Raw genomic sequence first — 13,276 nt, 5'->3', positions numbered from 1 at the left:
TATTGATTTGGAGGGTGATGGGAGACATGTGAGGTTTGCAGGATATTTATTCCATAGTAAATCCGCTGTCCGTGTGTGGGGCCTGGATTTGGTGATATGTCACCAGATAATAAAAGCAGAAGAATGGAGAAGTAGATATAGTTGTAGGTGTGTAAAAATTTTTTATAGTGACACAATGAGGTTGTAATAGTCAATTTTTGATGAAAAGAAATCTCATTAGTTTTTAGAGGAGGTGAGTGACTCAATAGGGCGGCAGTGTGCCCAGAGAGGGGAGATGCAGGGAGAGTTAGGGATGTTATATCCTTAGAGAAAATACAAAGGAGGGATTTGAAAAAAAGAAATGTGTAGTACATGGTGAGTTTTAGGTTTGTTTTTTTTAGACAAATTTTAAGTAATGGTATCTTAATCTGAAATTACCTAAGATGTTGGTCAATGTTTGTTCAACTGTTTGATTAACTGTTATGTAATCACACTTTGTGCATTTAACACTTGCTGTTTTTAACCCCAGCTGCAAACAGCCCCAGCTGCCCCTAGACTGAATATAAGGAGTGGTAACCCTTGATTAAGACAGGCTACAACTGACTCAATTGGCTTGCTGATCAAAGGAGATAACTTGCTCTGAGTTGGAGCAAAAACCAGGCCAGATATATACCATAAACAATGCTTCACTGACCAATACAGACTATACAGGAAGAGAAAAAAAAAAAAACTATGCAAGAGATACAGTCACATACATTTGAATCCACACACGATTGCAAGCATGAGGTTCTATGCAGAATATCGGTGCAATAAGCAAGATGAGACAGTCACATACATTTGAATCCACACACGATTGCAAGCATGAGGTTCTATGCAGAATATCGGTGCAATAAGCAAGATGAGACAGTCACATACATTTGAATCCACACACGATTGCAAGCATGAGGTTCTATGCAGAATATCGGTGCAATAAGCAAGATGAGACAGTCACATACATTTGAATCCACACACGATTGCAAGCATGAGGTTCTATGCAGAATATCAGTGCAATAAGCAAGATGAGACAGTCACATACATTTGAATCCACACACGATTGCAAGCATGAGGTTCTATGCAGAATATCGGTGCAATAAGCAAGATGAGACAGTCACATACATTTGAATCCACACACGATTGCAAGCATGAGGTTCTATGCAGAATATCGGTGCAATAAGCAAGATGAGACAGTCACATACATTTGAATCCACACACGATTGCAAGCATGAGGTTCTATGCAGAATATCGGTGCAATAAGCAAGATGAGACAGTCACATACATTTGAATCCACACACGATTGCAAGCATGAGGTTCTATGCAGAATATCGGTGCAATAAGCAAGATGAGACAGTCACATACCTGAGGGATGAAATGAAATAAACAGATGATTAGTCCATATTCATGCAGGATAAATGTTTGATTAACTGTTATGTAATCACACTTTGTGCATTTAACACTTGGTGTTTTTAACCCCAGCTGCAAACAGCCCCAGCTGCCCCTAGACTGAATATAAGGAGTGGTAACCCTTGATTAAGACAGGCTACAACTGACTCAATTGGCTTGCTGATCAAAGGAGATAACTTGCTCAGTACCAAAACATCCTTCAAGAGCAACTTCTCCCAACCATCCAACAAAACATCCTCCCGGAGCAACTTCTCCCAACCATCCAAGAACAGTTTGGTGACGAACAATGCCATTTCCAGCATGGTGGAGCACCTTGCCAGAAGGCAAAAGTGATACCTAATTGGCTCGGGGAGCAAAACATTGAAATTTTGGGTCCATGGCCAGGAAACTCCCCAGACCTTATTGCCATTGAGAACTTGTGGTCAAACAAAAAACCCACAAATTCTGACAAACTTCAAGCATTGATTAGGCAAGAATGGGCGGCCATCAGTCAGTATGTAGCCTAGAAGTTGACTGACAGCATACAAGGGCAAATTGCAGAGGTCCTGAAACAGAAGGGTCAACACTGCAAATAATGACTCTTTTCATAAACAATGTTATTGTCAATAAAAGCCTTTGGGCTCTATTTACTACAATCCGCATATTGATTGCGGATTGTAGTGTGATATTACCGAGTGAATTCGCATTGCGAATTCAGGTAATATCACAGGGATTTACTATAAATCCCTTGCAGGGACAGAGCTTGCGATAAAGCTCTGTCCCTGCGGATCCCATCCGCACTCTAGTCGCGGTATTTTCGGAAAAAATACCGCGACTAAGAGCACACGCATGCGCCGACGACCACCGCTACTACCCCCCGCCGACGCTAAGCCCCGCCCCCGGCGCTAAGCCCCGCCCCCGCGATCACGGGCCCCCGCGACCCCCCCTCCCCCCCCCACGACCCCCCCTCCCTTCATTACACTTACCTGCATCCTCCTGGCCTCCGGTGGTCTTCTCCGGGCTTCCCGATCAGGTGATTTCCCATACTGCACTGGGGCCCGATCACCTGATGACCGGGCCCCAGTGAACTGTGGGAGACCAGCTGACCGGAGAGGAGCCATCACCGGAGGCCCGATCACCGGTCCCTGGATTCAGGTAAGTGAAAAAAAAAATGTTTAATTTTTTTTTTCTTTTTTTTACAGCAATCAGCTTGCGGTCTCTTTAGACCACATAGCTGATTACTGGTACCGGCTCCCGCCTCTGCTCTCCCCGTTAGAGCAGAGTGGGAGCCCGGTAACCGGGGGAGACCCTGGATAACGCCACCTCCAGGTGGCGTTATTATCACAGGGCTTCCCCCGGTATTTTTTTACAATTTATTTTTAGTAACTTGCACACAGATCACATTTCCCATTACAATTATGGGAAATGCGATCTGCTTTACTAAAAATAAGTGATACTGGGGGTTGGAGAAGAATTTTACTAATTCTACTCCAATTGCCCTGTAATAAATACAGGTGAAACTAAAATAATGTGAAAAGGGTGTGAAAACACCCTTTTTCACTTTATTTTAGTAAAAATAATGTTAATAAATAGAGCCCTTTGACACTTATGAAATGCTTGTAATGAATAGATCAGCACAGTGCTCCTCATTTACCTTACCTGATACATAAATTATTTATTATGGGTTAATTCCCACTGAATCTGGTCTCTCAAGCTCCTCATCCTGAAGCAAACAGAGGGCATATTGTTGTGTGATTTTTTGAAATTACACACTCAGAGCAAATTAAAATAAGGCATAGATTTAAGCTATAAAGACACACTGTCTTCACCTAGTGTAAAATTAGCCCTTCATCACCTAACCAGAAAATCTGCCCTCATAATGGGCTCAGATTCATGCAATACAGATATCAAACCAATACAACCAGCCTAAATTGCAACAAGTACATACTCTGTATTACATCCACCTTCAATATGTTCACAAAATTGTAAATACACCAGAAGTGCTACTTGTAATAGATACTGAAAACCTGCTTGACAGCACATAAGAAAATTAATATACTATTTTTGGGATTAGTATTTAGCACACTCGGTGTACCATCAGGTCATTCTTCATAGTGAGCAGTAATCCCTATTGCAAGAAGCACTGCATGCAGTTGGAACAAAGTAGTTCAGATGTAAATCCAGGAATATGTACGACCTAAAATGTGATTAAAGGCGCACATACACTAGGAGATATTAATGAGCGATTGGATAACAACAATATCGTTCAATCGCGAACTAAAATGTCGGAAACGACCAGCGATGCGCCCTCCTGCTGGTCGTTTCGGACATCAGTCGTCGCCTGAACATGCCGGTCAATCTGCCAATAACGACAGATTGACCATATTCAGGGATGAGGGAGGGTGGCTACACTGAACGATATATCGTTCAGTGTGGGCACTGCACAGTTTAATGAACGACTGAATGATATTGTTATCATTCAGTCCTTCACTAGTCGCCTAGTGGATGTGCCCCTTAAGGGATGTGGAAGATTTACGATCTTGTTCAATATGTTAAATCTAACAATCGTTACAATTTTCTAAACAATGGGCATATTGTGCACTGGAAGACCACTGGATCACTTACTTTTTCAGTAGATGTTTTTATAGTCACATTTTATTCAACACGGACCATTATATGGCTAATGCAGCAATGTCCGTAGTTCTGTGTAAATATCAGATGATGTCAAGAGTTTTAATGACAGCAAACTTTAGAATTATGTTCTCTTAATAGCCGAGTTTATGCCCCCACCCACACCCAAAATTCCGGAAACATCTCTAGGAAAAGGCACTAAAACCCATCCCACACACACAGATCTTTGCTTTGGTCCTGTGGTAGTCTCCACGCCACACACTGTTCATGGCCCTTCCCCAGAAAAGCAGGGCAGGGAGGACTAGGTTCTATGAAGAGAAAGGGAGCAGTGTGTTATTGAGTGACAGAGTCTATTATTATGACCAGTAAACCTAACCATACATTTTTATTCAGCCCTCGTCTCCATAAATATACCCGTCACCTCCCCACTGTTGCACAGGTATTCAGTATATGTGGAGGGCCCCCCTTTTCCTGGTCACTGGACAGCCAAGCATATTTTATATGCTGGCCTCCCTTTTTAACCTAGAAGTTTGGAGAAGGGATGGTGTCTTCTACATGGCAGGACCCACCCATGCAGTGGTTAATGGTAGCCACATGCTTAGCAGTACAGCTGTGGTAACACAAAGCAGGACTCATAAAAGTGACCAGCCTGCAGGAACTTGCACGCTCAGCTATCCAGCCACAGATTGACTCCCTGCTGCTATGGCGTAATACTGTTTCCCTAGTAGGGATACTTCTTAAAACCCTACACAACTTGGGAGAGGGGCAGGAGAATTATTTATTGTGATACGGGGATATGAATAAAAACAAATTCTGGGAAGCCTTACTGTTCTTGTAATACGACAGAGTACAAGGAGCACAAGAGTAAAAGGAACACCATCACTGAACACTTCAAAATCAATCACCAACAATTAAGGTTAATAAGATTTTCTTTGGAAGCACTAAAAGCAGCATCAGGAAATTTGAGCAAGGCATTAAACAAGCAAGTGCCATTTTTTTTATTTAATTTGAGACCAAATTGCTGACAGATTCTACTGCGATGATACAATTTTGATCATTTCTGTAAATTGGGAGGCCAGCGTGTAGAGACTACAACACCTTTATTCTGAGCATCAGTTTTCAAAGGAAACACCTATGATATACAATACTAGCTGCAAGAGACTGATTTGAAAGGGGACATCCTAAGGAGGGAATTCAATTGCTGTAGATGTTTTGCCAAGTATCACTGTGATGCCTAGCTACTTATATCCACCAGTCACGGTAATGCCGGAATAGCAAGTTTTTCCGTGCTCTCTGTGGAATACAATGTAAAACTTGCGATGTAGATAGAATGGAGTTGCCATGCCTAAGTGGCAACTAGTATCCAGCTGGTACAATTGAATTTCCCCCTAATGGCGAGTACACACCTGACAGATATATCTGCATATAGAGTGATCTGCAGATGATGGTCGTTCATACACACTGAACAGCCATCATCTGCTTGTGCCCTTGGGTCCTGCAGCCAGGTCGGGGGCGGGTCGAGCCACCCTCCTCGCAGCTGCTGCGGTGTGTGTGTACGGCCGGTCTGCAGACATATCTGCCCATCGGCTGTGCAGCACAGCCAGTTAAAGCAATACTTAAGATATAGAAGGGAGTTTTTTTAAATATACATATTTTCCAGTGAAAAGCTTACCTCTCTTATCTCTCTTTCTTGGTTTTTATAAAGAGCCTCCAACATTGCTTCTATCACAATATGAAAGTCATCGGAAGCCATGTCTGCTCAGCAGCAAGTGATTGTATTCTGAGTAAAAACAGAAAGGAGCAAAGCTATGAGGCATCACGTCAGAGCTAGATGTAGGGTCACTACTTATGGGAACAAACTGCAAATAGTATATACACAACTACAAGGAATATGTTTTGTACATTCCATACTTCTACTGAAGAACACAAAAATAGTGCAAGTTGTATTAACAAAAATAAATGCACCCTAAGCGCCAATATTTACAATGCATGCCATATACACATTCAAAGCATCAAATTATTGCTCAGGTCTACATTAAATAAAAATGAAGTTGTCAGAGATGCTGCCCTGATATCAGCTCTGTGCTGTCATTTCCCTTTATTGCACGTTATACCCCTGAAGAGAGAATTATGTCCCACAGATACCACTACATCTGCTTATACACAAACCTCATTTTGCAGTGTGACTTTCAAGTTTCAGTGCAAATTTACTGGAAGCACCTGGTTCAAAAATTAAGGGGACCTTAAACCACCACAAAAGAAATATGCATGATCAAACATTTTATGGGTGGAATACAATTATGGGCGAACCCATTCGGCTGGTCAAAAATGCGCGGCCATAGGCAATACAGGGGGGTGGTCCGGTGGTGCACAGGACCACCCATTAGCCCAGTCCGCCGATCAGCCGCTGCCCGCCATCCAGGATTAGTCCCTACAGTGGCCGGCAGCTGCCCTGCACCCTCCCACACCCGCTGCCAATCGGGCAGCTAGATTTCTACATTCTGCGTAATGCGCAGAAGCTTAGATTAAAAAAAAAAGAAGAGAAAAATGGTTGCCGGGGGAGCTGCTGCGCATCCTCCCACAAGCAGCAAAACAGAGGAGCAGCAGCTAGCAGGTAAGTGCTGGCAGCAGCGGCGACTGCTGGGGGGTGGGGGGGGGTTTGGGCTGACTGCACAGGGCTGGGGTGATACAGGTGTTGGGGAATGATGCTGAGACACACTGGGGCTAGAGCATGGAGCCGAGAAACGCACACTGGGGCCGAGAGAATGGGGCTGAGAGTCACAGGTGGGCCTGAGGATGGAGAGACATGGAGGCCTGGAGATAAAGAGACACAAAGCCTAGAGAACCATAGAGGGGCCTGGGGATGGAGACATTGGGGGGTCTGGAGTAACACAGGGGAGCCTGGAAAGAGACAGGAGTTTGATCAGGAAAACTAAAACTGGGACCACCCATTACCAGATCTCTAGTTTTCGCCTATGTGCGCGGCAGCATATTCAATGGAGGCCCCTAGGAAAAACTGACATATACATACAGGGGTGGGCGTGTGTGTGTGTGTTAGAGATATATATATATTTTGATAGGGATATCACGGGTAAGTTCTTTCCATATCTCATATTTCTACGTAGTCCATAGGGTTCCACAGGATACCTTGGGGGTATTGGTGATGGCGGCAGATATCGGGCAGCACAGAGTTAAGTTTTCAGCCTCCCAGGATGCACTGGAGTCCCTCTTCTATATCCGGCCCCCGAGCTAAGGCAAATCAGTTACTACGTAAACAAGCCATAGGCCGGAGGAGGAGAAGAAAAAAATAAAAAAGAAGAAAGTCTGGAACACACAAGAATCACATTCTCACCAGGAGAGATAAAAACCGGTGACCAGCTCAAAGCCCATCTGCAGTACAGGTGCGACAGGGCGGGAGTCCTGTGGAACCCTATGGACTTCGTGGAAATAGAGATAACAAGGGTAACTTCTTGCCATATCTCATATTTTCTACTTCAGAGTCCATAGTGTATCCACAGGATACCTTGGGGATGTCCCAAAGCAGTATCCTTTAAGGGTGGGGACGCTCCTGTGCTGAAAGGAGAATCCGCCGCCCGAAGGAAGCATCCTGAGAGGCGAAGGTGTCAAATGCATAATACCTCACAAAAGGTATGGACAGAAGACCACGTGGCTGCCTTGCAAAGCTGAACAGCAGAGGCACCACGGCGAGCTGCCCATGAAGGACCCACAGACCTAGTGGAATGAGCTTTAACAGAGGATGGTACAGGAAGGCCTTCATGAATGGAAGCCTCAGAAATCGCCATGCGAATCCATCCTGCCAAAGTTTGCTTAGTGGTAGGCCAACCCTTCTTACGGAAGCCATAGAGGACAAACAAGGAGTCAGACTTCCTAAATGAATTGGTACGGTCAACATAAATCCTTAGAGCATGTACAACATTCAAGGAGGTCTGGGGTATTAAAGGCCGGTACTATAATTTCTTCATTAATGTGGAAACTAGATACCACCTTAGGTAGGAAACCAGGGCGAGTGCGAAGCACTGCCCTATCCATATGAAAAATCAGAAAGGGAGGTCGACAGGAGAGAGCCCCCAAATCTGACACCCTTCTGGCCGAAGCAATGGCCAGAAGAAACAAACAGTCTTAGCTGTAAGCCATTTTAAATCCACTGGGCCCATTGGTTCAAAAGGCGGTCCTTGGAGAACCCTCAGGACCACAGCCAAATCCCAAGGAGCAACTGGTGGATCAAAGGGAATACGAAATACACCTTGCATAAAGGTGCGGACATCAGGAAGGGTAGCAATCCTACGCTGAAACCACACTGACAGGGCAGAAACCTGCACCTTCAGGGAAGCAAGGCGAAGACCATGAATTAAGCTAGCCTGTAGCCAAAACCCTGGATATCCTAAACACCTGAGGATCATAGCCTCTAGGTCGACACCATTCAAAGAAAGTATACCACACTCTGTGGTAAATTCTTGCAGAAGCAGGCTTCCAAGCTCTGAGCATGGTGCTAACTACAGAGCTAGAAAAACCCCTGGACCTTAAGAGGGCTGTTTCAACAGCCACGCCATCAAAGACAGACGACCCAGGTCCAGGTAATGGCAAGGAGCTTGGGACAACAGGTCCGGACGTTGAGGCAACAGCATCGGAACGTCTATGGAGAGCCTCCGAAGATCTGAGTACCAGTGACGTCTGGGCCATGCTGGAGCTATCAACAGAAGCGTGCCCCCTTCTTGCTTGAATTTTTTAACCACTTGAGGAAGAAGGGAGAACGGAGGGAAGAGGTACGCAAACTGGAAGGTCCACCGGACCGACAGAGCGTCTACCAGAAGAGCCTCCATGTTTCTTGTTCTTGACCCGTACACAGGCAGCTTGTTGTTGGGAGGCCATGAGGTCTATCTCTGGAAGACCCCACTTGTTCACCAGGAGTTGAAACACCTCCTGGTGAAGAGACCATTCTCCTGGATGCACATCTTGACGGCTGAGAAAGTCTGCTTCCCAGTTGAGGACTCCTGGTATGAACACTGCCGAGATGGCAGGGAGATTGCCCTCCGCCCAGGCCAGAATGCGGGACATTTCTGTCAGTGCCGCCTGACTTCTTGTCCCTCCTTGGTGGTTGATGTAAGCCACTGTGGTGGCGTTGTCCAACTGCACCTGCACGGGCTTTCCGTGGAGAACGTGTCTTGCTTGCTGAAGAGCTTTGAATACTGCCCGAAGTTCCAAGGTGTTTATTGGAAGCGCAGATTCTGTCCTGGAACAAGTGTGGACCTGTCACTGCTCCCCTGCCGCGGAGACTGACGTCCGTTGTCAAAAGGACCCAGTTCGCCACCCAAAATGGGCATCCCCTGTTTATGTGAGCAGTCTGTAGCCACCAGGCCAGAGACAGACGTACCTCCGGAGAAAGCACCATGGTCTGTGTCTTTATCCGATGGGGCAACCCATTCCATCAGGAGAGGATCGATTTCTGCAGAGGTCTGGAGTGAAACTGGGCATATTTCACTATGTCGAACATAGACACCATGGAGCCCAGTAACCTCTTCGCTGAGCGAATAGACACTCGGCAGCTCTGAAGGCAACAGCGTACCTTTCCCTGTAATGCAGAGATCTTTTCCTCCGTCACAAAGATCCTCTGTTGTTGGGAGTCCAACAGGGCTCAGAGATGGAGCATCCTCTGTGAGAACCAGGCGGGACTTCCAGTTTATCAACCAGCTGTGATTCTGCAACACAGATATTGTCAGTTGCAGATTGCCCTGAAGTATGTCTGGAGACCCGGCTAACAACAGAAGGTCATCCAGATAGGGCAACAAGTGAACCCCCTGCATCCGCAGGTGGGCTGCCATGACTTTGGTAAACACTCTAGGCGCTGTGGCCAGATCAAAGAGCAGTGCCTGGAACTGGTGGTCGAGTATTGCAAACCTGAGGAATTGATGGTGCGCTAAGATAATAGGGACATGCAGGTAGGCATCCTGAATGTCCAACGACACCATGAAATCCATAGGCTCCATTGCCAATATAATGGACCGTAGGGTCTCCATCCTGAACAGAGGAACACTCAAGGACTTGTTTAGGGACTTGAGGGTGAGGATGGGCCAGTAAGACCCATTGGGCTTCTGTACCAGAAAGAGATTGGAATAGTATCCCTTGCTCCTCTGGGGTAACGGAACAGGCACTATAACTCCAGCCTGGAGCATTAAGTGCAACACTTCCTGGAGTTCCCGGGCCTTATCCTGAGTTGACTGAAAGCCTGTTGTGAAAAACTGGCTGGGAGGCCATCGCCGGAAGGAGAGGGCATACCCCCGAGGGACCACTTCTTTTACCCAAGTGTCCGTGGTAGCCAGACGCCAGCACTTTGCGAACTGAAGAAGTCGGCCTCCCACTCTGGAGTCCCCCAAGGGGAGGCCCGCCCGTCAGGCTGAAGGCTTATCGTCCAACTTGGGAGTAGGATGTCTAGTACTCCAAGCCTGCTTCTTTGGCTTGGCAGATTTCCTGGTTCCTGATTGCCTTGGAAAGGACTGTACCTTGGACTTACCCTGGGCCCTATAGGGCCAAAAGGACTAAGTACCAGACCCTGATGGGACTGTAGCCGATGGCAAACACGCTGATTTAGCTTCAGCCAGCATGGCCACAATTTTGTCTAGATCAGGACAAAACAGGACCTGTCCATTAAAGGTCAAGCATTCCAATCCCTTCTTGGAATCTACATCCGCTTTCCAAGAGCGCAACCACAGGGAGTGACGTGCTGCTACTGCTGCCAAGGAGATTCTGGATGTGAGGAGACCTATATCTAAGGCTGCCTCATTAATGTACGTGGCTGAGTCTCTGAGATTGCCCACTAACTCCATCTGCTCAGCGTTAGAGTCAGTGTCCAGAGACGTCTCCAAGTTATCTGCCCAGCACTCCATGGCTCTAGCCACCCAGCACACGGCCATAGCTGGCCTGGAAGCCCCTCCAGCAAGGGAAATTTATTTTAGGCATATTTCCACCTTGCGATCCATAGCGTCCTTCAAGGAGGACATGGAGGGCATGGGCAATGTTGCAGTCCTCACTAGGCGTGTGGCATGAGAATCCACCTGTGGGGGGGGGTTCCCATTTGGAAAAATAATTATCTGCAAAGGGGTAAGTAGAGGTCAAGCGTTTTTGAGGCTGGAGCCGCTTACCCGGATTTTTCCATGCCTCCTCTAAATGATCCACTAAGTGACCAGATAAGGGAGATGCCACTGTATTTCCCCTAACATCCTTAAAGAAGGCGTATTTGCATTTGGCCACAGGGGGATCCTCATCTTCAATAACAAAGGCCACACGGACTGCCAGGATAAGGCCTGGCATATAGACTTTAGACTTAGACTGCGCCTCCTTAGCACGAAGGGGCTCTTGGTCTGAAAAGTCAAACTCACCATCATATGTCATGTCATCATCATCATCATACTGAGCCGTCTGAAGCACTAAAGGCCGCAATGGTGACTCCCCTTGCAAAACGTCCGGCAGATGCTGTACCGTATTGGACAATGAATTCACCCACACAGGCTCCTGCGAGACCTGGGATGGCGAAACCGGGAGACCCTGAGGTACCATCAACTGTCTGGGGAACCCCTGCATGGGTGATGAGACTACCGCCTGTTGCGAAACCCCATCTGGGGAAACGCAGGGGGCGTCGCCAACTGGCCCACAAGGGCTGTAAGTGCCTTAGCAAAACAAGCCGAGGGCGTTTCCTGTACAGGCGCAGTGACAGAAATCGGGCGTGATATGAGATAACATGCTCTAATCCCTCAGCATTCTCATCACCCTTCACTAACTGTACATTGCATGTGGTACATTTTAGCTGAAGAGGATACTCACGTTCACTCCCAGACATGATGAGTGTAAACGGAGCGTATGACTCCCCACACAGAAAAATACTTTTACTGTGAGGCAAAGAACACCCTGCAATACCGCACCGCAAGGGCTTTAGCAGGGAAGAACAGGGATAGTAAAAATGGCTGACAGAAGTGAAAGTAAAGGCAGACAGCGCTAGCTCTAGTCACATACAATGCAAAAATAAATCCCTGTACTACAAGCACTATGATCAACTACGCAGACCAGAGCCTGGTAGGAAACAGTGCTGCACACTCTGACCTTATTGAAGGAAAGGTATGCGTGGGACCCGGACCACGATGCCACCTGTATCACCAGCCAGCAGCGTTTGCACAATTCCTTATAGAAAATGGCCGCGGAGGAGCTGAGAGGAGGCGGGCCCGGGGGAGGAGCGCTGACACAGTCAGCCAGACCGCTGTGAAAAGGCACTGTGCAGCGGGGGAAGCGCCGGCTGTTACACAGGGAAAGCGCGCTCCCCTGGCATGCTATTAACCCCTGGGATGCTGGAACAGATGGATACTGCAGCAGCCCGCTGTCCCTGGTGGTCTAGTGGAAAGTGCAGGATCAGTACCTGGCTCCACGCGCAGCCTACCTCAGGGAGCCCCCTGCCTGAGACAACAATGACTGTGAATCGGCGGGTACCCACTGCAGGACCCCGCTGCTTACCTGAACCCCGTGAATCCGGCCACAGTCAAGGATAGTCCGTGGTCACCGCTAGCTGGGACCCCAGACACCCACCAGCATCCCCGGATCAGTACCGGCGTTCTTGTCCGGCGGGGTGAAGGAGCGGCAGCATAGAAGTCTTGGGCTGGACGTTTTTTGGGGTGCACTGCGCCCCGGACGTGAACCCCTTAGTGTTAGGGACTGCTGGTAACAGAGAAGCCGTGACGTGGCCCAGCAGCCTCCCATGTATTTGCAAATGCATGCAACTAATATCTCTGAATTTCTATGACCATATAGTCTTCATATATTGTTGCAGGTATTATTCAGTGTGCTGAGGTACAATAGTGGGTTAAATCCCCCTCCTTTTTCTAGAAGTCTTGATGACTGTCTATGCTGGCCATCTTATCTTGTGCAGCAAAGCTGCCTTAAAATAACTTCAGGGGCTGTCCCCAGCCCTCCCTCTGAAAAATGGTGATCCGGGCACCTACGAAAATGATTTGCCTTGGCTTGGGGGTGGGGTATAGAAGAGGGACCTCAGTGCATCCTGGGAGGCTGAAAACTTAACTCTGTGGTGCCCGATGTCTGCCGCCATCACCTACAACCCGAGGTATCCTGTGGATACCCTATGGACCATGAAGTAGGAATATTATATATATATATATATACACCAGGGCCGAAACTAGGATTTTTGTCACCAGGGGCAAGACAGTAATTTGGCGCCCCCCATGTAATT

At 47.2% G+C, this 13,276-nt stretch overlaps 1 protein-coding gene across 1 annotated transcript in view; it reads right to left on the bottom strand.

Moving 5' to 3' along the window:
• RBM23 (RNA binding motif protein 23) overlaps positions 1-5,782 on the bottom strand; it is a 95,324-nt gene extending 89,542 nt beyond the window's left edge. Inside the window, 1 exon segment of the mRNA XM_088470236.1 lies at positions 5,702-5,782. Coding sequence (XP_088326362.1) covers positions 5,702-5,782 — 81 coding nt within the window.
• Between the last annotated feature and the right edge of the window lie 7,494 nt (positions 5,783-13,276).

Source organism: Taudactylus pleione, unplaced genomic scaffold (genome assembly GCF_031769625.1).
Source record: "Taudactylus pleione unplaced genomic scaffold, aTauple2 ptg000095l, whole genome shotgun sequence".
In the NCBI taxonomy this organism is placed as follows: Eukaryota; Metazoa; Chordata; class Amphibia; order Anura; family Myobatrachidae; genus Taudactylus; species Taudactylus pleione.
Note: the sequence above shows the minus strand (reverse complement) of the source record. Positions and strands in the feature narration are given on the sequence as shown.